The sequence below is a fragment of the Rhynchophorus ferrugineus genome, unplaced genomic scaffold (genome assembly GCF_030347505.1).
Source record: "Rhynchophorus ferrugineus isolate W39M unplaced genomic scaffold, kcgeb_rfMv2 rfM8, whole genome shotgun sequence".
Taxonomy (NCBI): domain Eukaryota; kingdom Metazoa; phylum Arthropoda; class Insecta; order Coleoptera; family Curculionidae; genus Rhynchophorus; species Rhynchophorus ferrugineus.
Genome location: NW_027472587.1, coordinates 14,807,007 through 14,833,989, shown reverse-complemented (window position 1 = coordinate 14,833,989; position 26,983 = coordinate 14,807,007). Strand labels below are relative to the sequence as shown.

General features: G+C 32.0%; 2 protein-coding genes across 7 annotated transcripts in view; one reads left to right on the top strand and one right to left on the bottom strand.

Moving 5' to 3' along the window:
• The window catches only part of LOC143200895 (protein no-on-transient A), a 40,515-nt gene extending 19,809 nt beyond the window's left edge, over positions 1-20,706 (top strand). For 2 of the 3 annotated variants that reach the window (XM_076411669.1, XM_076411670.1), the window contains exons 3-7: positions 14,757-14,928; positions 14,991-15,138; positions 16,580-16,687; positions 17,802-18,004; positions 19,308-20,706. In XM_076411669.1, the coding sequence (XP_076267784.1) occupies positions 14,757-14,928; positions 14,991-15,138; positions 16,580-16,687; positions 17,802-18,004; positions 19,308-19,554 (878 nt within the window). In that variant the 3' untranslated portion in view covers positions 19,555-20,706. Of the gene's footprint in view, positions 1-14,756; positions 14,929-14,990; positions 15,139-16,579; positions 16,688-17,801; positions 18,005-19,307 lie in introns of those variants that run through there. The other variant, XR_013006837.1, reaches the window with a different exon arrangement.
• Positions 20,707-22,063: 1,357 nt separating this feature from the next.
• On the bottom strand, positions 22,064-26,968 carry Cog1 (conserved oligomeric Golgi complex subunit 1). 4 transcript variants are annotated; one of them, XR_013006836.1, is made up of 13 exons: positions 26,629-26,968; positions 26,380-26,547; positions 26,049-26,325; positions 25,793-25,991; positions 25,603-25,741; positions 25,374-25,546; positions 24,725-24,994; positions 24,434-24,668; positions 24,087-24,378; positions 23,601-24,029; positions 23,341-23,538; positions 23,214-23,267; positions 22,064-22,394 (listed from the first exon to the last, which is right to left on the bottom strand). XR_013006836.1 is itself a non-coding variant. In XM_076411663.1 (12 exons), exons 1-12 carry the CDS (start codon positions 26,763-26,765, stop codon positions 22,278-22,280), a joined length of 2,634 nt encoding a protein of 877 aa, XP_076267778.1. In that variant the 5' UTR covers positions 26,766-26,968; the 3' UTR covers positions 22,064-22,277. The 4 variants fall into 4 exon arrangements, 3 of the variants coding, with proteins under 3 accessions (XP_076267778.1, XP_076267779.1, XP_076267780.1); XM_076411663.1 differs by lacking the exon at positions 23,214-23,267; XM_076411664.1 differs by lacking the exon at positions 23,214-23,267 and having other exon boundaries at positions 26,049-26,322; positions 26,629-26,831.
• Between the last annotated feature and the right edge of the window lie 15 nt (positions 26,969-26,983).

Here is a 26,983-nt window from a genome sequence, read left to right as displayed (position 1 = left end):
CTAAATCTTATTCTAGATACTATTCTAACTTATTTTAAAATCTATCCTAACTTATTCTAAAAACTATTCTAGCTTATTCTAGGGATTATTAAATCTCACTCTATGTGTCTACTAATCAGTTCGTATGACAGTTTGCTTTTGAGCCTACGCACTTCACTATCATCGCGCACTTTTAACTGTTTGGCGAGTGCATTGGGATGGGCTAATATTCTTTCAGGGTACGTACTACATTAATACTCCGAATCACACTCGATATGGGTTCTATGGGAATATCACGCTGAATCAGTTTGTTGTATACATAATATGGGGCATCGACGATGACTCTCAACACTTTATTCTGGAACCTCTGGAGGATATCTACGTTAGATTTGCTAGTAGTACCCAACAGTTCAATACCATATGGACTTAAGTATTGACTTATACAGCAAAACCTTGTTATCTAATGATAATTTAGATTTATGCCCTATTAGCTAATACATTTGGTTTAGTTTAAGCCCAAGCTGTTTGCGTTTTGTAACTATATGTTTTTTCCATGTCAAACGTCGATCGAAATGCATTCCCAGATATTTAATGTTGTCTGCTTGCGAAAGTTCGTGATTAGAGGGATATGTTCTTCTACAAAGGGTGAATGTCACATGGGTAGATTTTGACTCATTTGCTTTGATACGCCACGTTTTCAACCTCAATTCGACTTTGTTAAGATGAAGTTGGAGGTTTCTTGTGGCTGCTATTTGATCCTCGTGTGATGATAAAACCGCTGTATCGTCAGCATATGTTGCAACGGTAGTATTTCTTGAGATCGGTAGGTCAGCTATATTCATAAGATACATATAACAATGGTCTAAAAGTACAGAAGCAGTTTGTAATTAGTAAAATTTCTTCTGAACTTTATAAACCGGCAAAAGTTAATGCGGCAACATTGCGACGTACTGACGTCATGCATTTTGATAACGTGCATTGGCTGTTTTATTGGCTAGACTATATATACAATATATGTCTATATAACATCCCACATTCATATGCTTTATATAGATATTGTGGCTGACAAATCTATACTCTATCTATACAGAGTACTTACTTAATATCTGATATGATTTGATCCTTAACATCTAGTTCACCTTTGGAATATTAATTTACGTTCATCGTATTTAGTAGTAATCAAGTTTTTATAATTTGGCGAAGGAGGTACTGTTGGTTTTTATGAAAATGATTCAATAGCATTTCAGTGAATAAACGGATTCCAACCCTAAATACATGTGTACACACATAATTTATCCAAAAACCCCGAGAGTACTATAGGAACATTTATATTCACTGTTAATAAGGTTTTTTTATAATTTGGTGGAGGAGGTATAATTTCTACTGTTAAATTTATATTTTTCTATAAAACGAATACGATATTAATGATGAATATTCATATCTTAGTCCCAGATATTTCGCTTAAATGCTATTAATAATAACCTAATATTCTTAATAATCAACCAACATGAGACACAACATTATGGTGATATATCAATAAAGTGTTAAAGATGAATGCCCTTGACATCGTAGATGTTTCACCGTTATTGTAATATATGAATAATAATTCGGTAATACGAATATGTTGACATACATTTTAATAATGGGGTTAGTTTTTCTATCGAATAATTCAGAATTTTTAATTTTACATATATTTTAGTTGGCCATGGTGATCGTTTTTCTGTGCGTTTCTAGGTTTCTTGTGACCACATCGAGTGTACGGTTTCTTCAGTCGTGATTGACATTTTCTTTTTAAGAGCTACATCTTGAGCAATGTTTGCGTTTAGTGTATTTCTTCAAGGTTCTTGTTATTTCTTAGCAGATAATTTTAAACATTAAAATATTGTTTTTTATTTTATACTTAACAATTGGACTGTTCTGTTTTATCTAGTTTATTGGTAATTTAATTTTGCTTGAATTTGACATTTCTAATTTGTCTTCCTGTAATGTTTTTAAACATATTTGAGCAACTTTTTCTTCGCCATTAATTTTTCTTAACCGTCTTCGAAACAGGAGGAGGTTCTCTGTTCCACTGTATATTTTCTTTTATATATATGCTCGCCAATTTCTCCGTCAATTGTGGACCTATTTTCAAAATTATTATGTTATTCGAAAGAGTACACTTCCTAAGTGGTGCCATTGGAACCAATTCAGGATCTGATGGCGAAATTCGGCGAAATCGAAGGAAACCCTCAAATTTCAAAGGTTTGAAGTCGGTGTCCAGCCTAAACAATACAAAAATAATAATATAATTTTGTGTAATATACATTAAATTACGAACAAAACAATGTACCGTTGGTCGTACCGACTTAAACTGATCAGTTGGTAGTAGTTAAAATATATACATATAACATATATATAATAACATTTATATATAAAATATATAAATATATATTTAAGTAGTAGATAGGTTAATAAGGTTTTTGTTTATTATTATTTAGTTATTACAACGATTATTATGTACATATTTTATTTTAAAACGTTTTTTTATGTTAAACATTTAAATTTGATTATTTTTTACTTTTTAATGAGTTCCTTATTTATTTTTAAAATCGGTTCATTTTTTTAAATTATTTTATGCTTATTCTATGCTTATTCACTTCAGCGTTATTTAATTTGAAACTAATCTGGGTTTCTTGTGTCAACATCGAGTGTATAATTTCTTCAGTTGATTTAGTCATGGTTGACATTTTCTTTTTAAGAGCTAGTTCTTGGGCAATGTTTGTATTTAGTATATTTATTCACAGTGCTTGTTATTTTATAGCCAATAATTTAAATAATTAAAATAAATATGTTTCTATTTATTTTAATGTATATGTACAATCTTTGATTGTTCTGTTTTAATAAATTTATTTTTAATTTAATTTTGCTTGTATCATATTTAAATGCTCATTGGACTTTTTTCTGTTTCTGACACTTCTTCCAATTACTCTTGTAATGTTAAACATATTCTACCAACGACTTTTTTCTTTGTCATTGCATTTGCTACACTTGTAACTCGTCATTCATTTGAATAATAGGTACACTCTTTCTATATAATTTTCTGAATGTGAAACATTATCAAGGTCGTCTTCTTTCACATTCTTCCGGTTGATTTCATTCCTACATCAAACAGGTTGCAGTTCTTTTTGCCATCTCAGTGAACGAAAAATATGTTTCATATGAATTCCATTTCATTCCCATGTTACCGATATTTCTATGCATATTCAGATTGAGCATTACTTAATTTGAAAGTGACTATGTCGAATCAGATTTGTAATTTTTCGTAAAAAAAATCAGTCAAGGACGCCAAGAGAGGTGTTTATCTTCTATGGAAATGAAAGTATGAATAATTAATAATTACAGTTTCTGTTGCATTGGCGGTGGTTCTATTGGGGCATTTGTTTATTTCAAAATCCGAACCATATACGGGCATTTTCATCAGTTGTTGAAACCGATTTACTGATGCCTCTCCTAGTTCTGTTCCCTAATTTCCTCTTCTGGCCTATTCCTGCCTTGCTATTACCTTAGCCGTTCAAACGAGAATCTGATTCTTGAAACGCCTGGCATGCGGTGTTGCCAGTTCTTGTAGATTATACGTATATTTGAAGAATGTAATATAAATAGAATAAATTATTTTGAATTCATAAAATAACCTAAAATATCCTTTTAAACTCGAGTTTTTTTTAGTATAATTTCTTTTATAATATGATAAATGTAATAGGAACAAGCTTTTATGAACATATTTAATTTTAAAATTATTTTAATTATTTATTAATATATTAATATTTTAATAACTAACCAAATGATATAACCTCTATAAAAATATGCGATAAATTCTTTTCCACATCTGGGACTATCTAGAAATAACAACTAGGAGCAAAATCATGTTTAATTTCATATCTAGTTTGTTTGTTTTTAACCTATATTTATATTTATAATTCCTTTTTGGTCATTTTAGTTTCTGTCATTTTATTTCTCCGATATCAATATATTCTCCTATCTTTTTTCGATTTCTATCTATAATTCATAGTTTTTTTATATTTTTCTGATCTTTATTCCGCATTCATTTCATGGTACGTTTGTTGGTTTTTGATATTTTAGTTTATTCTACTCATAGTTTTTCTAGGACTTGTTTTGTCAGTGTTATCACTACATAGTATAAAACAAAGTCGCCTTTTCTGTCCCTATATCCCTATGTGCGCTTAAATCTTTAAAACTACGCAACGGATTTTGATGCGGTTTTTTTTCAATAGATAGAGTGATTCAAGAGGAAGGTTTATATGTATAATACATGCATAATATACTAAGGCAACATTGCTAATTTTAGAGGTTTCTAACGTGATGTCGCAAATTAACCTATTTTTTTAGACTTATTTAGCAATTAGCAAAAACGCTGCCTAACCCTACGAGTTAGATCAAATTAATGTACTACAGTATTGTACACCATAAAAAGGTCTACAAAAAAGTCCGCGATGGTATATGTTTATCTTTTAGGGATAACCCACATTAACCATTTTTATTGTTTACTTTTTACGTGAGAAAATGGCTTATTTACGAAGCTATTTTAAGCAATACGGCATTAATCCTTATCGAATTAAGTACTTTAAATACAGTGTGCAATTAATATAGATCAATATGGTTCCTTACAGCATGTAAATTAAACAAATATTTTCGGAGATATTACAAATTTAAAATTTGCGTTTAAAAGTGTGTAATGTAATAAAAATTGTATGAATTTAGACATTCCAAAGATAGCAGGAAATCTTCATAGTAAGTATAGGGGAAGAGGAATTGTTTTACTCCAAATTTAATGCGTGCAGGCCAAGGGCAGTAATGAATGAACCAAAAATACTGGATCGATTTTAATCATGTTTTCATTGAGTGACATAGGCATATATATTTTATGCCCGTGCAAAGTCGGGGCGGGCCGCTATGTTTTTATATACAACGTTCATATTTTCTCTGTAGTGTATTTAATTTAGTATCAGCATTGCACCCGTGCGAAGCCGGGGCGGGTCGCTAGTTGTACTATATATTATTGTTGCCCTTTTTATTTTTCAACAATCTTTGGTTCTTGTAGGGTGTTTTTTTCCATAAATAAACGTTTCTATGTTGTATGACTCATTTCTATATTAATAATAAAATATTGTCAATGACGACGGCAAAATTCAATGTAAAAAAATGTGTACTACTATTTCACGCCCTTCAAATTTTGATTGATTGATTTTGAGACCCCAAAACAAGACGAACTATTCCGCACCCGTATATGGAGAGGTTCCACCAGGAACTAGCCGTTGCCACTCGCACGTCTTCGCATTCACTATACCCGTACATCTATCCGATAGGTATTAATAGACGAGGACCTTGATTTTTTTTAATCTAAGCGAGTCATGCCGCAACCACTAATTGTTCGATCAGTATGCGTAGCGCATCGATCTTTTTCAATGTCCAACACAATAGCCTTTTGACATTGTCGTTCCATTTTGAAGACGCTCGTTGTTTTTCAGTCCATATTTAGGGAATTTTATCTGTCGCCGTGCGAGGTTCTCGACGACTTTCGATCCAATGACGGCGGGTCATCAAATGGTATCATCGGATCGTCAAGGTCTGGTCTACGCAGGAATATAGTTCAGCCTCGAGATCGTATAAAACCAAACCTCATCGGATACGACTGGTTCGACGCGACCGGAGTTCGTAGAAAGGATCGGGAAATGGTTTAAGGACTGTGAATTAATTTTGCGGGTTCAAACGTTTACCGGCTATATAAACTCTGAAAGTAAACGTATTCGTTTTTATGTTTATGTGTATGTATGCTTGGAGCAGTTAATTTTATATGTGCAATTAATAATTTCATTTTAAACGAAGTAGAATTAAGAAGTACTTTTATATTTGAATGTTGTGTGGATCTGTAAAAATGAATGGAATTTTTCTATGGAATGGAATAATACCCCAAAAATGTTTTATCGTATTTTAATATGTTAATTGCTATGTTTAAATAATATACAATAATAAATATAGACAATACAGACTTAAACTTAACTTACAATACAATACGAACTTAATAAATACTTAATAAAAATTAAAAATGATCACACAATGACTACTAGAGCTTTTTTAAACAAAGTAAATACTTTATTTATTATTGAACGGAAATATTTTTTAATAAAAGTCGAGTGAGTAATCGAAATATTACCTATTGTTGCCATAAAATTACGTATTTTACTATTTATCATTCACAATTTTAGTTTTTTTACCCTTATTACATTAACAAGCTTGAAAAAATTATTCCAAAATGTTGCTATATTAATATACAATATATTGTTATTTACAAGCAAACTACCAAAGAAATCATAAAAATATATATTACATATAAATCTATGTAAGCATAAATTGGGTACATTTTTGTCAAGGTCGCGGCTATGACGACAGAGCCAGAACGTTAAAAATCGGTCGAATGAAACTAGTAGAACCAAAAATAGTAACTAAAAGTATACGACTGAAACAGTCGATAGTGAAATTAGTCAATTACTAAACAGTCGATAGTTCTAGTATTATTTGGCCAATTATGTTGTTCTTAGTATCAACTTGTTTAGTTAATTCTTCAAATCTCTAGTAACTTCTTTCTTATCATCTTGTCCATGCACCGTGTTTTATCGCTGGAGCTCCTCCCTCGGGTGGTGGTTAAGAAGATTGGTCCAAGGAACCCTTTTCTGTACGTCGATTCGGTCAGAATGTCGGGGTGGGGAAGGCTTCCAGCTAGGAAGTTCTCACGCTGATAGAACACGGATTAGCATCTCGGACTCTTAAGGAATGTTTATGGTTATAGCCGCCCTAAGGAGTCCTCTACCAGGTCTAACTTCCGACACGCTTCGTCTAGCCTTTGTATCTGAACCCCATTATCACAAACATTCGACAACGAGCCAATGGGATGGATATCCTTTTTGCTGGACACGTGTTTTCTGTTTACTTAATGCCTTTCTTGGTTGGCCTAGTTTTACCAAACATTCGATACAATACGAAAATTTTTTGTCTCAGGTCATAATTATTTTCCCAAATTTTACAAATATTATAAAAACAGTAAAATAGTCCAATAATATTTATATTTTCTATAGTTATAATATTTATATATTATATTTTCCCTAAACTTAAAACTAAGCAATTTTCTTAAATGTAAATAATTATAATTTTGTTGCAACAATAATATTAAAATGTTATTTTTCACAATATTGCTTTAATATAACTTTTTATCATTTAATGGGTGAGACTAGATTGACGTGATGAACAATTGAACCTTGAACAATTATGTTATGCCAGTAGCACGATAGATATTCAAATACTTACTTGTATATGTTATGTATAGTCTCAAATAAATTGCTTGTTGAGCTTTTCCCTCCATATTTTGGATTCAATCAAACACTGTGGATTTGTTACCGCAAAGATGAATAAAATAATCTCTGAATTTCAATCTTAACGTTCGGCTCACATACAGTGTAAATGGAAGAAAAAAATAAGCAAATACACACCTATACACTCATTGGATTTTCAGTGGCTTTAATCAAAGAGACCGAATCTCAGTAAACAAATTGTATTATCAGTATGTTGGAAAGCAAATAGTCAGCCGTAATAATAGATTTATATTAACTATTTTAGCCGAATAAATAAAGAAATAAATTATCAATTGATAACTCCAACAGTTTCGGAACGGTAGGGAATTTTTGTTAAGCGTTAACAAAGTGCGTATCATAATATCTGAAATTATGCTGCAAATTATTATAACTTCATATATTAATTATTCTGTATATTACTGTAAGTTTATTAACACACACCTTCTTGTATACCAAGAAGTCAGCTAGGTGGGCAAATATGTTTAGAAAACATCACGTCTTAATTTGGGTTTATATTTTATAATATTTTGCAGATGGTAACCGTTTATACCTGATTATAACATTGCACACTATAACCCTGACATGAAGAATACTAGTTTTGGTTCTAATTGCTTTTCTTCGATTTGTTTTATCCTTTTAATATTAATCAGCAGTAACGATCTAATGCAAGGTTCTCTTCCGTGCTCCTTTAACTCTAAAAAAGAAATCATAGGTGTGTTCCTAAATGTCATATATTGGATACATCACATTTTTTAGAAAATCACTAAAGTCAATTTACAGTCTTAGTATGTTAATGCATTACTTGTAACAGAAAGCTTTTATTTTTAACAATGCGTGGATGGTTTTGATAGAAGATATTGATTGATATTCGATAAAATGCTGAAGATTTGACATAAAGAAAAGTTGAAAGAGCAAGAAAGAAACTTTGGCTTGGTTTTTGTGACTTACATCAGTTGTCAATATTTGAGGTTATTTTAAGAAGTTTTGTATACCTGTTTTCAATGTATTGTGACTATGTATCTGTGATGCATACACGATCTATCCTAGCATATTGAAAACCAATTAAATCTTTCAGTAGCAAAATTGTTTTCATTCGCGGTACATTGAGCAGCTTCATTTTCATTAATATGTTTCTCAAAATTAATGTCGTCATTTTAATAATATATAATAATATATAACTATATTGTTATATATAGTACGTATATGTTATGGTCAATGTAGGTTCTTAGAGCTTACTTCAGATTTTATATTTCAAAATATAATGGTTAAGGGGCATTCAAATTATGAAAGTATATAAATATAATATATAAATAGGAGTTGTTAATTGTTTTTTAACTGTTTCATTAAATATTTATTTCACAGACATTGAAGATAATTAAGGAAAACATCGAAAGCTATTTTTTTAAAATTCATTTATTACATTGTTACTAGTCGTTGCCGACTAACCTACATTTTATCGACATCTAATATCTTAGTCTCTAATAATGTTTATGAATCAACTACACAAGATCAAATAGTTGGATTCTTTACCATTTGTGTCCTGTTCTGGTGTTATCCAACAATTATATTCTATGTGTTCTTGTGATTCTCTTGATTTCCTGATGGATAGTTGATGTCTGAAGGTGTCGGTTTTGGTAATTAGTCGTGTAGTTTCTTAGTGCACCTACATTACTTCTCACGACTTTGTTCTAGAAAACTTGTATTGTATTTATATTAGTTTTTGAGGAACATCCCCATAATTGAATTCCTTATGTTCACATAGGTTTCAATATTTGCTTGTATTCAAAAAATTCATTTCGAGACACTTACCGTTGTTGCTCTATGGAATTTATTGTTATTGATGCCTGTCCATTCTGATTACGTGAACTGCACATGCAATCATTTATATTGTCACATGTCTGCTGTTGCAGTATTGTTACTGTTGCAATTTTCGTGTGGCTTCTTTGCTATTGTCTCCGATAGCAACAAACGCAGTATCATCATCAAACGTACCCATCGTGATGTTTTTCATTTGTGGTGCATCACATGTGTAGATTTAAAGAATTGGCCCCTATATATTTTCTTGTAGTACACCTGATCCATCTTCTTTTATTGTAGAGTAGGCTTCCTCTTGTTTGACTCGTGAGAACATTCTGGGTTATTCTAAACATTCATTAATATTTTCTATGACTTATGAACAAGGCCATTATGTCATACTTTACCGAAGACTTGAGCTACTTATAAGAATATAGCTGAAGATACTTTTTTACCTTCATAGTCGCTATTATTGCAATAGAACACATTCATAACAGTATAATTAATTAATAATGGCCCCTTTTGAACTATTTAGCGACCACAACTTTAGATAAATGTTTCAGATCATTAATTGCTTATTATTAACTTCAGTACATATTAGTACAACATAAGAATATTGATATTTATGTCAAATAAATTACTCCTGAGTCATTCAATGCAAGGTAATATCAGCACTGAGCTGATACGACATTCGTTTTAAGATATGCAATTATACTGGCGAAGGTTAAGGTCGCTCGGTCGCCGAAATTGACATCGGTGCTTGAATTTCTCCGATTCGGTACCAGCGGACGACCGTGGAACCTTAAGATTGAAATTTTGGCGTCGAATCTCCATCGATTAGCGAATATTCAACGGAGCGTTTCCCCAAATCCGCCCGTACCTATCGTGAATACGTTGAAGAAATGATCGACGACCGTGAACTTGGTACGTGGGGGTCGGTACCGCCGCATCGGCGGGCATCCAGCGAAACGCCGCCTCACGGACCGTCAAGACCTTATAACAAATTTAAGGCTAAGCGTGACATGCCTGCTAAGGCTATGCTAAAATGGTTCAAATAAATTTTCTGTGAATCGTACCGTCCAATACATAATGGATACGAACGCATAAATTTACAAGAACTGTTTACAACACCCGATACCAAAAATAACGTTCAGTATCGGTATCCGCGGTGGGAGAATGAGAGCGACGTTTTCGGGAGACGTCATTTGCACCCAGATGTTTCATTTCCGGCGAATTTTGATGGATTTACTAACGTTCCCCAATCATTTGATCTGATCATCAAGGTTTTCCTCAATATTTATTCAGTAAGCCTTTCCGAACGAATATGATGGAGGAGAATGTTTAACTAACATGTTTAATTTTTGAAGTTGTTCTTATTTTGATGATACTCACATATAAATTATTGATATAATCAATTGTTAACTCAGGAAAAAAAGAACTACATGGTTTTCAAGAAAGTGGAAATATATATTTATTTATAGTATGGTCCATTTGATTCTATATATCTTACCCGTCTTTCAGGTAATTTATGGATGTCGTCCCAAAAAAAAAAACTGTCGAACAAAACCTTCCACCGAGCCATTTTCTCAGTTCTTCGAAATTGGCAAACTGCTGCTGTGCAGGTGCGTCTCCTATTGGCGCGAAAAGTTTATAGTCGGGCGGGACAAGATCTGGAGAATACGACGACTGCGATAATATGTCCCATCCAAGTGCTTTCGACGCTTCTTTGACCAGTTTTGCTTTATGAGACGGCGAGCTATATTGCTGTAAAATCACTTTATCTTATCTTCGGACCCATGGACTGGACGTTTTTCGATCAGTGAGTGGTTCAAATTGATCATTTGTTGTCGGTTGCGATCACTATTAATTGTTTCACCAGGTTTCAACAGTTCGTAATACACCACGCTACTCGGATCCCACCAAACACACAGTATTTTCTTGCGAACAAACTTGCCAGGTGATAACCATGATTTTGTGCTCTCCTATTCGATACAGAAATGATTTCGGATCATACCTTTGAAACAGCATTTCACAAACGATTTTTCTATTTTCCATTCACCTGTCATTGAATTAATTTGGCACTTATCTTCCCATCTTTTGAATTTTTCCCATTGCTAATTGTTTCTTGGGCCAAATTTAACGCGTCTGCCAATTGTTTTTGAGTTTGGGTTGGGTCTTCATCCAATAACCCTTACAGTTTTGCATCTTCAAACTTTTTCGGTCTACCAGAATCTTCTCTGTCTTGCACATCGAAATCATCACATCACAGGGGAAAATTAATTTTTTTATATATCTTAGTATAGTTATAAGTCTTTCTTTTCATTCCCTCCAAAACTAAATTATTAATTTTTTCTCTTAAATAATCAAAATTCCGTCCTTGTTTCATAACTAAATTCTTCACTAAAACCGGTTTGATATATAAGGGTGAAAGACGAACATAAAAAGCAACAGTATTTGGTGTAATCTAATTTGCAATTCTCAAACTATAGCACTTTTATTCAAGATATTTGACTGGATTAAAGGGATCCGTAATTTTTCCATAAGTCTCCTTCATATATGAACCGCAGATATGGTAGGAAGACGACCCTTGTGATAATTGTCAAACTAAACTAAGACGAACCCCTTCATTATTTAAATTAAAACTTTTAAAATCGGCAAACATCACACATAAAAAACAACATTGTATTTTCTTTAAAAAAAAAATCGGAAGCAGATTTGGTGAACGTTGTCTATACTTGGCGACCCTGACATTATTTCGCAGAAGATTCAACTGCTGTAGCCTTGACCCTAAATGTTCCGCATACTCCGGTAAAATATAGCTATCATAAATATAATTTTAGGCTGGTAAAGGAAATTGCTATATGCTATAAAGCTATACACCAATTTTTCTCTGAATATATTTATAGAAACATACATGAGTGCAAAAAAATGGAAACCATGTTTCATTAATATTATGGTGAGAAGTACCATGGTCAGCTTAATAGTGCAGTGCTATTATTTTGCAGGAATAATGATTTTATAAACTAATAATTTATACTATTTTTATCAATGTAACTTTGTATTAGGATTATAGGAAAAAGTATATACTTACTAAACAGTCGATAGTTCCCAACACAAGTATAAATTAAAAGTTACTTGTCCAACATATACTTAAACATACAATATTTGAATATTTATTGGATATAGTAATTGCATGTTACAATTGTGCTTATAAAATTTTTTTAAATATTTTTGTAGGTACACTCCATATTATATGTAACGAAGTAAAATTTTCATTTTTGCCTTTTGCAATCCTACTAATTTTTTTCATCCACCAGAACAAGCAACATCTAATAATTGTTACATTACCTTTGCTCAGGATGTTCAAAATTAATCGTTTTAAAAAAGATCACCATTTGCTAACATAATATCTGAAAGAGAATTTTCGTAAAATTTAGTTTTGTAACATTCTCTTTCCAATAAATAAAAAAAGGCTAGAGATGGATTCGCAAACAAACGAATTAAAATAGGTTCTTGGTATCGTAAAATAACATTTAAATAATATAATAGGAAAATCAGAAAAATATATTTAACAATTCTTGCTTGCAATATTACCACATATACATTTTCTTATTACACACTATTTCTTAGTCTTTTCAGTGTTATACTGTGAGCATTAAGTTGAAGGCACAGGTTCGTTTGTCTTAAAAGCGCATCTGCGGAGAAACATGCGTTAGAATTTTCAGTTTTCAAAGCTGTCAATATACTTGCTTTAAAGAATATACACAATTAAGGGAAATGATCTGAGAATATACACATATTATGTTTTTCAATTCATTTATCTATGTAGATTTTAACGAAAGGTTTATTATTAAAATTACAATTAGGAATTGCATCTTGGTTAAGCAATGATCTTCTATATTTGGGTCCACAATCATCTGATCTGTCTGGAATGCAAATAATATACATTTCCGTTAGGAAACTGATGTAATAAAAAACTGTGTTTGTACTCGAGCATCAGATTTTATTTGAAACTTCACATCCCGTACTACACATCCCAAACTACACTCGTATTATGCATTTGCATTTAAATAAATAATATTTACTTTAAATGTTACAAAAATTAGATCAACAGCATATTTCCTTAAAATTATACACAAAAATAGAATAAAAAACAAACCTAAGACGGCCGAAAAAAAGAAAAGAAATCCGGCCTCTAGTTAGGTCGCCCAGAACCTGGTGTCCATTTCTACATTTCTCTGTTTTGTGGGCTTTTATTTAACCTACAGTTACGATTTTCTAAAACTAAATCTATATAATTACTTATATCCAGTTATTACCTATATAGTTATTTTAAATCAATTAGTCTTAGTTAAAAATTACATAAAATTATGATGATATCAAACCAGATTCCGTTGTTTTATTTATTAGTGACTAAGACGTTAGTCATGTCTTTAATATCGCCAATTTATTTTGATGTTTCGCGGTTTTACATACCCGACCAGACAGCAGACGATGACCCTGTCACTAATTGTTGTGATATTTAACATCTGTTAAATTATACAGAATTATTGTTAGTTAAGTCTTAGTTTTAACTAGTTAAAATAGATGCAATTGTATGTTAAAATGTTCTCTATCTCTCGTTTATTATTTATATATTAATCGATTTAGCGAAAATTCTGAAAATTTGAATTTTTAAAGAAAACGGGGGACCTGGAGGCGTGAAATTTGGCACGGGAAAATTTTTTAGGCCTAATATGTTTGTATAATATGCGCAAGAAATAAATATATTCCAATAAAACAATAACGCAACCAAATATAGCAACCTGGAATTGCCATCAGATCGGTGACACAAAATATATGAAGAAACCCAGAGAGTAGCCATGCGGGCTAAGAGTTCTTCGACAATGACGTACTAGGATCGAATCTCGCTGCATGTAAAGGTTTTTTTAAGTTTAAAAATCAAAAAGGATAGTATTCGTTAAAATTCAGTGAATGTTTGTTTATATAACACAAAACATTGACATAAGACAAACTACAAAGCGATAGGCAAATTAAAGCCACAGAAGACAAAGTAAAGATGAACTATCTGCAAGAGCGAGATCAAAGATTGAGATAAATAAATGAAGAATGAAAAGAAAAATGCAATTTTATTTAAAAATTTGGGTGAAGAAATTGCTCTTTTAATCAGCCTGGTGTATTTATTGTTTTAGTAATATATATTTTAGGTGATAAATATGTATAATAGATAAAAGCTATGTGAATGTATAAAAGAACTAAAGAAAAGATGCAGGAGTTAAAACTAAACTAATTACATAATCTGCATAGATGCTTTGTTGATTATTGGAAGATAATGGAATTTAAATTTAATTAAATGCAATTTAAAAAGTGATAGTGAGTGTTAGTTCTTGAGATTGTGCATATATTTTAATATGCATATAAAAACAAGTTTTAATAACATATAATTTTTAAATTAGTCCTTGTATGAGAGAAACATGATTAATTTAATACACCGTAATCAAATTTCGACCACTGGCCGATTACTAGTATTTATTAATGGCGATTGATATAAATCAATAAGAATTATTTTTATTCCAGAGTTGCAATGCAGTATGTCCAGCCAAGTTATGTACCAGGTCCACGCCTACTGGGGAGTCAACATCAGAGAGTTGCACATTTTTTTGTGGAGGCCATGGGCCGATATAAAAAATTCCTGTGCTGCCGGCGATTTCCTGCGAGGCTACTATCAGTGTCTGGGCGTGCAGTTAGAGTAAGACCCAATAATCCTTGCATCGTGCATTTCCCGACTGATCCCGGCGCTTATTGTTACAGGAGAAAACCGCATCCCGACCAAGTCATGACGCTGACCTACAGCAACCAGAAACCTCTGGATCTAGGCACTCCACCGCGCCTTTGCTATCCTCTGGTGATATTCCTGATAAGGAACGACATCGACGACACTATTCATCCTGATGAAACTGTAAGGACTCCTACACTCAGTGTGTTGTGATTAAGTTTTATGGAATCATTATTTTCTTACTTATATAGGAGTGGAGTTGATAAAAGTAAGATAACGAGAGACCAAGCCAATACTTATAATATCGGTAATCAAAAACAATAAAACAATTAGATTGTTTGAAAATCCCAGATAGATTATCGGTAACTATAAAGATAATGATTTTGTGACGCAAATAAATCATAAACAAAATCACTCCAACTACTAAAAGATTATTGAAACCGTTCCTATTGTTCTATAGAAGCTGGATCAAAAGAACGTTTATATTTAGTTGGTTGGTTAAAAAAAGATACATGTTTGTTAAGATGAAAATGAGCTGAAATGAGTATGATTAGCTATAAAGATAAATAATGCAAATAAATCATAAACGAAAATACTCTGTAGGGTAAAAGGTCATTGAAATCATGGCTTCTTGATGTCTTTATTTTTGTAGAGTATAGCTCAAAAGAATGTTTATATTTAGTGCATCGATTATAAAAAAGTTACCCATTCTTTAATATGAAAATGAGCTTGAGAAAAATGAGAAAAAAAAGTACCTGTAGCTATAAAGATAAATACTGATTTTGTAACGCGAGTAAATCAGAAATGAAACTATGGACACTATGTCCTTCTGGAGTAAAACCTCATTGAAGTAGTGATCCCTCTTGATGTACTTATTCCTATACAAGCTTTTTCAGAGGATGTTTACATAGTTCTAAACAGTTATGTTTTTTCTAGTGTTGTATCGATGCCTTCAAACTTTCTGACTCATTGTTGATGGTGAGAAATAATTTAGATGGAGAGTAAACTAAAACAAACCTAAACTTTCTTTTGAAACGCCTTGTATACATTCCATTGTTGATATTTACCAACACTCTGTTCTCTTATATACATTTCTAATCACGCCAAACCAGTCTCTGTTTTTTTTTTCTTGTAAAAGATCGGTTGTTTTATTTACATATGGCATATAGCATATACATGTTGAACCAGTCGTTGTTACGATATCTGCTGATCCTTGCAGCAAATCACTGACGTGGATTGGCACACCTATATGAGGTGAAGGTGTCTGTACAAATATTTTTCAATATCTATATGGGAATAAAAATAGGTACTCAAACGCTACCACGAAAAACCACTAAAATGATAAACCGTTCCATGCTGTGTCAATAATATTATTTAATACCGATAATATTTTCGCATGGCACCACTGGAAATGCCTGAAAGAGCGAAGGACAATAATGAGTTGATAAACCACAAAGAAAACAGTCTTTTATTGTTCAGAATTAATGGTGTTCGTAAAAGGTCCTCAGGTCTCCATAACATTTTTGATTAATATCAATTCCACATTAACTGTGACTCATAATCAATAATTTTACAATATATTAAAATATTACATTAATTTTAACATTTAATGAATGTTTTTCAGGTCGCATTAATTAACGTTGTACACATTAAAGACTCAGTCTGCACCCTTCCAACTAGCATCCTCGGTCAGTATCTCAAGCAGGCCAACGGGCAATTATCTTGCCTAAAGGTAAATATGAAAAAAAAACTAGCGAGTTGCTGTCATTGAAGGTCGTCGTTTTTTATACATATTTTATTATTTCCTGGTAATTAAAATTATCGTATATTCTGTATAAACAAAATGATATGGGCAAAATGAAAACAGAATTGATATTCAGAAATAAATTTACTGTAATTTCACCCTTAATAAGTATAAATTTAATGGCTTAAAACACAATTATTTGCACAACAATATTCTGTACGATACCGTCATCATCATCATCACCGTAACCGTTAAACGTTATAGAGGCGTTTGGAATTCATTAGTATAAACTTATTTTTATAATAAAAGTCCAGGCCTGGGGAATTCCGACATCCGCGTGTTTTTTAATTAAGAATAAAGCAATTTTTAATTAAAAATATCGATTGCTTGTTTATTTTTTTTGCGTGTAGCATTTTAAACGTTCAACAGACGACCAATCATTTTTAATTTCATCGTACCTCGACGGTACTCTCAAATGGTTAACCAGGAAAAAGAGTAGTACCGGCCGCAAGGATAACGTTCCCATTCAGGTTTCATCAGCTGTTTAATTAAAGATCTTGCAAAATGCCAACGATTAGGAGCTGTTGGTGACCTTCTTTTAAGTCAATATTGCCACAGTAATTATTACGATCGGCTAGAGGTTTGCGGACCTCACTGTTACATTTGTTGGGGCCTATTGTCGAGTGCTTATTTTATATTCTATCAAAAAGTACCGCAAATTGCACAAGAGAACACCAGTTGTAATTCTATCGACCGAACGGGGCTTTAAATGAAAATACCGATATTTTTAGTACGAAATATCGTAATTAGATACTCTTTTTGATTAAAAATGCCCAATTTTTTTTCTTTATTATACTGCGGTTTGTTTCTGATTAATTTGCTGTCCTTTAATATGATAAAATTGGCAACCTTGATTGTACGGTAATACTCTGGTATATAGTAAAATAAATCGTTAAGTTATATTAGACTTGACATAATGTACATTTGGTTAATTTGTTGATGTTTTTGTTTTAAATATAATAAATTATTCGGTACGCGCTGGGTATTTCCAAAATAAATCGAGCAGTGGTATGAAAAAATGTTTTTACTCAACCCATTTTAGCAACTGTATTTGGCGACTGGCAACTCGGGCAACTACGAAGGTCAGTTACCTTTGGCAGTGGCCGAACCCGTGGAAGGAGGCCCCAGCTCGGTGGGTTCATTTTGCTCAAACAGCGAAGACTCGACGTTCTGGAACAGTTCCGGGGAACAGCTCTGCGTCGTGTGCCAGACCTATCCCCTTTCGAGAGCGTTGCTGCCGTGCAGGTCAGTGTTCTAACAGCTCCAAAATATTAAATATTTGCTTGTATGACACATTATGTTTATATCATGTATGGAAATTAAAGCAGCTAGTAGTATTATTCGATGGATGACAGCAGGTGTTTATTATTTTTGATGTTTTAACTTTTAAATTCGATTCAATGGTTTTAATATTTTTGTCATTGTTTTTTTAATATGTCAGAGTCGTAGGATTATATATTCGTTTATATTATGAATAATGTTTACGTATAGATTTAGTTAAATGTAGATTAGGGGTATCTAAAACTAATATTTGATAGGCGTACTTCAACAGAATTGAACTTTTACTGTATGCCTTAATTTTTTACATATTTTTTTCCGTATTATAGTTATTTATATATTATGGATATATTTTCGCGCTATTTTTGTAGTTTTGAAATGATAAGCTGCTGCGTAAGTTGCATAACTTCTCAGAATAGCAGAATTTACTCTTAAATGTTTCTAAGCCGTGGGAATCATTTTAATAGCATTCTTGGTACCGATATTACGTCGTCAAACGTATGGTTATCAAGTATGCAAACGCAACAAGAGCTAGCAGTTTAGTAGGCGCCGAAACAAGACATACACTTAAAGAATGCTTTCCCCTGGATTTCATTCTAGTCATATCTGAAGTGAAACAGATGGTTTATTGTGAACTGCTAGAAATTGGTCATATAGTGGCTGTGGAACGCTACAATCAACAATTGAACCTGTGCTAGGGGTGTCGAGAAAATATTGATTGTCTTTGAAAAAAATATCGATATTAAAAAAACATATTTCTTCCATACTTTAAAAACTTTTTAATTATTTTTAATAAACCTTTTAAATTGGTACTTAGTTTTAAAATTTTGATGCATTTTAAGTGTTAAAGATATGGATAGTTTTTAAAATATTTAGAGAATTTCTATATTTTTTGGACGTATATTTCAATATTTTAAATTTTTCGAATCGCAGAAAGGGCCATTTACTGGAATGGCCCTAAAGACCTTCTCGAACTTGGGATGATAACTTAATTATTGTCATTTTTTATATGAACTAAATTTAATAAAAAAATATCTGTAAAAAAAGTAGTAACATCTTTGAGAATGTCTGGTAACTTGAAATAACAGTCCCAATGAAAGAATATTAATTTCATCTACAAAGTGAAAGCGATATTTCGGCGTATAACATTGACCCTGACCAAAATTGAACTGACCTATCGTTTCATCTTCAGTTTTTCTATATTCCCCTACTGTATAAATCAATAGAGCCTTGCTATATCGATTAAGTTTGGTATGTAATTATTTTCCAGGCATACGTGTATCTGCGCGAGCTGTTTCAACAAGCTGGAACGTTGCCCGATGTGTCGCGGGCCGATCAAGAGCTACTTCTGCATCAGGGGCGAGGAATACATGAACACTATGAACACCAAGGAGAACGCTCCAAAAGACGATGAAGCTCCAAAAAACGATGAAGCTCCACCTGCCAGGCGCCGGTGGTTTCAAGTTATCCAGCACTGGGACGACCGCCTGATCGATTTCCTCGGTTTCTCCAGATGAGTGGACGGTGGATTCGTCCTCGTTTGTTTCCGTTTCCGATCAGCAGCAATTATTTGTCTGACGAACATGCCTGTAATAGTTTTTATTATGTATCACTGAAAATCACATAAAGCTATGTATATAACTAGTATGATCTTCAACGATTAATAAAAATTATCGAACTAATGTCGTGATAACACCAACACTTGAATATTAACAGACAGTATATTGTACGTGGCATGTACTACATGATACATATAAATTGTTAAATCGTCCAGTGTAGTATAATGAGTTTATAATCTTTGGAATTTTCATGTTAAATCTAAGTTTTTTTAGTATTAAACAACCATTTAGCTGTGGGAAAAGGAAGTTCCTGATAATTGCTAACTCTAAATTAATAATATCCTCTGCCAGATCAATTGTAGCGAAAAGTATTAACAAAAAAAGCAAAAACATCACTTCTTGTGATAATTATTATAATCTTGAATTAACACCAGTTAGAAAACGGACTAAAACTATTTAAACAGCGCTGATTCTCTAAGATAAATGTTTAGGATCATTTATTTTATGGGGTTGCCTGTGTTCCAACACACTGCGGTTCCCTCACTGTGTAACTGTAGTAGTACTTATAGCAAGGGTCCACAACTACATAGTTGGGAACGTGACTCACCTTTTTTTCAGTGTTTTAGTATTATGTATGTGTTTCGGAAACTATTTAACACTAGAGAACAAAAAGTATGAGTCTGTATTAGTTTTTACGATAAATCGTGTTTTAATTTATTCTGTCCGTTGTAAATTTCGAGAATGTGGTTGTAAATGGTGATATATACATAACATAAACTCACGTCGTATTATGAATAATTAGTTTGTTTGTTTTTTACCTAAGTGTTATTTTTTGTTTTCGATATTCCTGTTAACAGTTGTGCCTAGGTTAGGCTTGACTAAGGTCAATTTGATTGGAATTCGCGAATGTCTCTTACCGATGATTTCGTTCGTGACTTATTCGTTATTGAAAAAATTTTTAGGAGTAAATAAAAAGATTTTATTTGTACACTGTATTTTCGTAACATAGATTTATAATTTAGTGTATATGAATAATGACCATAGCGTCGTCTATGTCTAGAATAGAATTGTATATAACTATGCCTGTGATAATATACTATTATAGAAAAACTTTTTTGCTATTAGCGCCCGTCCCTCATCCCCTTATAGTCATATAAATTATCAATTTCAAACAGATGGAGAAGTTTCTATGCAAACATACGAACAATTATGGAAAATTACACGATTATAAACGACTTTGAATATGATTGTTCAATGTTAAAAATTGTTTTGTAATGGGCTTGTTTGGTATTCCTAAAAGTAATGATAAAAACTTGTTTTTTATCAGTAGTTATTAAGTAGTTCGAATTCATCATTAAACTGTAGTCACATGTTTATGGATTACTCAAGCATTTGACTAATTAAAGAGATCAAATGTAACAATCAGACTTAGTTTATAAGTCTCCTATTAGTCGTTGGATAGATATGTTCATACAAATTATACAAATGAGATTTCAAAAAGATCGCGAAGAAACAAGTTGAGAGGAGCGAAAAGGAGTGCCTGGGATTGTAGTTTTTATTGATATTGGTTCTGCTTCTGACTGTATACACTGACTCTCACATTGGGAATTTTTAGAAACTCTAATCATAATAAAGGAGAACAATTTTCTAAACATACATTTGTGTACACTTATGGTTCCAAGAAAATAGACCATGTTTGGCGCTTCAGTGTTATCTGTACCCTGTTACTTCATCTGGTACTGACCACTTCTATTTACAAAACTTTGTTGACATCACATTATTCTATGAACTCTTAGAACATTGTAAAAGCCCTTTACCCTGGCATCTGTTGGGCGTCGCTATATATGAAAAACGCATTACTTGTGATAAAAGATTTCTCGTGGGAATTAGTGAATGATTCCACTGAAACTAACTTAGTTAACAGCAAGTATTAAAGCAAAGAGAAAAATGCTGTATAGAAAACTAAATTAAATGAGGTTCTTCTTGAGAACAATAAATTGTAAGAAGGCTTTTTCGTCTTTTGGATTCACCCTCAAATGTGATTTCCATTACCTTTCAAAAAAATTATAGATGTAATTGTGCCAAAAATATTTTAAAATACATGACATTAAGATGCTATAGCTTGAGAATACAGGATAAAAGAGTAATGACAACTAACAGTTCATTTGCTCTTACAGTATTAGGGATTAGTGATGCAAGAAAATAAAGTTGTATCTACGAACCAAGCTGCAGAAGTTATTACTAGAAAGGAATTATTACAATCCAGCTCTACTGAATGCTTATTTTACTAGTTCCTCTGTATGACTACGAGACTGAGACACTTTTACAGTACGTTAAAAATAAAATTATTAAATTAGATCTGACAATGCAGTCTATATAGAAACATCAGACAATCTCCTTGATCTCTGGCAATCAATTGATGGTAATACTGTTTGGTGAGTTAACATAATTATTAATAACAACTCAATATTGTTACCAATCATTTATTAAGTAACAAACTCGATATAATTATTAGTTCCTCTTTGTTTAAATTAATAAATACTGACCTGCACAATGTATAAAATTTGTACACTTATACAAACTAGTACATAACAAAATATTTACAATAAAGTAGTCTCTCCCTATGTGCTACAGAAGTATGGATAATATTTCAAAATGATAACAACGAATGTAGCTGAACGTTACGAGAACCAGTCGGTGGTGAGGTTACCGAAGAGCGACGCGGCCCCTTGTCGCACCACCGACGTAGCGTCCTGCGCTCTCTTCGGGGTCGATCTGGAAGGTTTCGGGTTCTTTTCCTGAAAATGAAAAACTACTGTAAAGAATACGAGGTGGTTAGCAAATGTGTCGGGTTATTATTAAAATTGTTTCATACATTTAATGTTAGTGGTTATTTATAGCTATTTGACACTCAAAACTTACTTCTTGAAGCTTACACATTAATTAAAATGAAAAGTAAATTCCAAACTCAAGATCATTTATCAAAACTGTCTGGAAGATGTTAATACTTAGTTACTCAAGTATAAGTCTACTCAAAGTTTTTTTGTACATACGTCATCAATATGTTTAATGTATTTCCTGGTGCAATTTGTAAATTCGTTTTAGAATCAGAAAATATTTTCCTTCTCATTTTATTCTAGTTAAAAAGAGACACAATGCTGTCTGATTAGTTCAAACACGTAAAGGAATGAGCCTGACAAAGTCGTACGGTTGCCGGACGTATGCAAAATTCTTGAAAGCAATAGTGCCATAACATTTTTGTTCAATTATTTTATTTAGATTAGAATAGTGTTGTGAATTGTCAGGTATGTCAAAGCCAATTGAACTAAAATTCAGAGTTGATGCAGCACCATTGCGACGTTTTTATCTCACAAATTTAGATGACGTATGTACAAAACAACTAAAACACACATACTTTACAATATATTTTGATTTCACAGAATTCTAGATTGCAATAGGATTTATAATCTTTTATTTTGATTGAAAATTGTTTTTGAAAAAAGGTATTTGATAAAGATATAAAATAAATATATTAATATATTAAATAGTTGTATGGTGTTTTTTTTTCTGTAGTTAGTGTCCATGTTGGCAAACAACACACTAAAAAAAACCATTACCTATTCAAATTTAACAAAATGTTCCGGAAGAAACGACGTATCTACTAATTTTTACTGCAATAATTGGTAAATAGAATTTGTTAAAAACATCCAGGATTTAAATTAACAAGCGTTCTAATTTTTTTACCTTGGTTTCTTTCTTCGATGCAGAAGCCCCTGGTAGTTTCTGAGATGGCACGGTGATAGGCAGTAGGGGAAACCAAGCGTTATTTGACGGTACGCTCAAAGCCATTAGGTTGGGATTCTTTTCTTGATCTTTTGTTTTTGTATAGGCACCTAGATTGATTAGTTGAGCTGATGATGGTAAAAGGCATCCGAATAAGGTCTGTAAGTTAGAATTACTAAAATCAATAACAATCGCCTTGGTTAAACGGTTCTTCCTCCTACCTGTGACTGGATAATTGATTTTTTAATGTTGTTTTGTAAATGCGAATAGAACACGTCCAAATCGAAAGGATCTATTCTGTTCCTTAACTTATCACAGATATTTTGGCTGAAAGTGACTAATTGGCTGTTTTCTCGTGGTATACACAAAGTGGAGAGGAATCTGACATCAAGCAAGTACTGTAAAGCTTGAATTTGATTGAGGTCCTGCAAGCAAACTCGCTCATACTCCTTCAGTATTACATCGACGTGAGCTTCGAGAAAATATATATGTACTTCTTTAGGTAATGTGTAAGACAGCACTTTGCTCAGGTCTTTGTTCAATTTTACCAATATATTGGTTAGGGGAACGCTGGGTTTAAGGGGTACACTAATTTGGGACTTGAACAATTTTTCTTCAGTCTGTTCTTGTATTTCTATGTCATCCCATCTCTGAATAAAAAAGGCTCCATCATTATTTTTTCTGTTCAACTAAATCAATATACTTACAGTTAAGTTAGCAATCATGCTTCTTGGACTAGTATCACTCAGAAGTTTGACTAAATCAAGTGTCTTCTCCACGCAACTGTTCACCCAGTTTTTCCACAAAACTTGGCTGGTTTTTGAAAAATTATCACAGACTTTGACCCAATCCACTGATGTATTATTAAATTCACAGCATTTTTTGAAATTGCCGCACAGATTGCACGTTGCTTGAAGGAATCTGGCACAAAACAACGATTTAATGATCAAGTTCTGGTTTGTTTCTTTAGATAAGGAGTCTTCTATAAACCTACAAATTCTACAAAGGAAAACACAAAAAAAATGGGAACATCGCGACATCTTGCTATACTTACTCTGTGCTTTTACTGGTACATTCAATTCTGAGATGATTTTCCAGATTATCTCGATCGGCAAATTTCCTCTTAAATTTGAAATCGTTTAGAAGATAAGGTGCACTGGGCAAGTCTTTGAATTCCACTCCATATAGATACTGAGATATATCTTCAAGCAAGTTTAAAAATGTTTTATCCACTCTATCACACAGAGTTATAACCTCAGAAGAGAAGCCCATAGTTTTCATTTTCAGTACTAAAAATGTTTTGTTACTAGCTATAATATTTGAAATTATATAAACATATAGTAACCTCTGTTATCATCTTCTAATTTCCCAATATCAGAACTGTCTTCAGTCCACACATATAATCTTAGATCAATTTCTGATTTGCCTGTCTGTAATATATTTTTAACTGATGTCTCAACATCCTTTTTTATCTCATCAATATTGTTTCTGATGATCTTTGATAATAAAGTTACGGCTCTTGTTGTTAATATAGGTTGGAAGAAATAGTACCATATATCAAACTTTTCTGGCAAATATAAATCCTCACAGATTTTATTCCAATTTTCTGGAATATCTGCACAAATTTATTTTAGATTAGTTAGTATCAAGCACGATATTATGAACATAAGGGGGTTAAGTCCTGGCTTAAAGAAGGTCTACCAGGAGGAAGCAAATTGATTCTAAGACAAGGCATAACATATTTAAGGTGGATAAAAATTTCATAGCTTGAATCATATTTAAGCATGTTTTTATAATTGATCTTTCCAATATCTCAAGAACGGTTTAGTCGATTGCTTTGAAATTTCAAGGATTCAACAGAAATAATATAAAAATCCCCTAGATTTTAAAAATTTTAATCTGAAAGCCTTTTAACAAAAATTTTTTAATAAAATTGACCATTATACGTAAATATATGATCCCCTTAAGATAAGACATATTATTTAATTACTGACCTATTTTTACTGCTTCTTCTCTGATCATATATAAACCTTTTATTGTAGTTACTAATTGCAAAGATGACTCTAGCCCTTTTTGTATACTATTTTGTGTTGATGATATCCAACTTTTAACTCTGGCACTCTTAATAGACTTTGCATCTTCTTTGAGTGACAGTTTCAGTTTAGGTCTGAAAATATTTCATTTTGTGTTAAATATGTTCATTTTTATTACTTGTTATCGTACCTAAATTCCTTTATTATATTTGGAATGTACGATATCAATGGAGTGACAGGCAATTCTAACTTTGAAATAGTTGGCTGTGAATTCTCTCCCACAATGTTATCTAACTCTTCCCATATTAATCCATTTTTACTGCCTGTATCTAAAATTAATATTATAAGTTTTTGGACAGAAGATTATTATTGATGCTTACTAATAAAACAAGCATGTAAAAGTTGTATTGTTGTCAACAGACATCTAAGCATTGCAGCAATTTGCATTCTAACATTGGAAAATTGTGAATTTATTAAAGTTTGTAGAGCAGTCTTGCGATGTTCTATAAATGTGTTCAATAACTGGTCATCTGTCTGATTTTCCAGTAACATTAAAGCATTCAAATTATGGCATGTATCCTAAATCAAGTCATCTTTAATAATACAAGAGTTCTATATTTACAAATAACTAATTACCTCAGCAGTAATTTCAACTGATTCTAGTTTTTCTGTGATTTTTTGAAATATTTTTTCCCTAAGGGTAACTAAACTTAGTTTTATATTTTCTAACATGGGCAGCCTATCTAAATATTCTTGCTTATTCAAACTAATTCCCATAAAAACATGGTGAGCTAACAAATAATATTGTGTGGAATTTAAATTGTTCCCATTATCTAATGAAATCCAGATTTGTTCGCTTAAAAATATAGCTAGCCTCATTTGAATCAGCAAGACCCTTTGTTCATTTTTTCTGCTACAATATTACTTTTTAAATAGATCAAAATGTTTTGTGTTTTTCATTACTCACGCCTCAGTTTCTATCTCTAATGGCATTAACTGAATAGAAGAACAAGGTGTATCGATTAAAGATCCGCATGTTTTGGTTATTTCATCTATATTAAAAACAATGTTTTCAGACATTGTTTTCATGGATTTTATAGCATCTGAAGCGGCCAGAATATCTTTATAACGATCACTGAAATTATGTGAATAATTATTATAATCCAAGAGCATTATTACATTAAGATTAAATTGTAAACATCCCAGTTATACACACCCGACCATCGAACGGAGGTCATTTCGTTTTCTTTCAATTTCGGCATCTAACAATCTTTCAATTTCTATTATATCATCAATACTACGTTCCTCGAATAACTTATCCACATCTAGATTAGTCAAATTAGTTTTATGCATTTTTAAATATTACTATTAAAATATAACCTAAAAATAAAAGTGAAACGTCAACAAAATAGTCGAATTGCACTGTTTTGACAAATGACGTGTAGTATTAGTTAAAATATATTATATTATTTCGGGAATCGATTATATGAAAACATTTTATGTTGTATAAGAATTTTATATTATTGTATATTATAAAGGTTAAAAAAAATTGAAGTACATTAAAAACTTTA

What these genes read in the sequence shown, in the direction of transcription:
- Cog1 (XM_076411663.1), bottom strand. Translation starts at nt 26,765, where the DNA reads ATGCATAAAACTAATTTGACTAATCTAGATGTGGATAAGTTATTCGAG. An exon ending in AATCAATTATCCAGTCACAG is followed by an intron (nt 23,539 to 23,600) that starts GTAGGAGGAAGA and finishes TCTAACTTACAG; the next exon opens with ACCTTATTCGGATGCCTTTT. An exon ending in CATCGAAGAAAGAAACCAAG is followed by an intron (nt 22,395 to 23,340) that starts GTAAAAAAATTA and finishes TTTCATTTTCAG; the next exon opens with GAAAAGAACCCGAAACCTTC.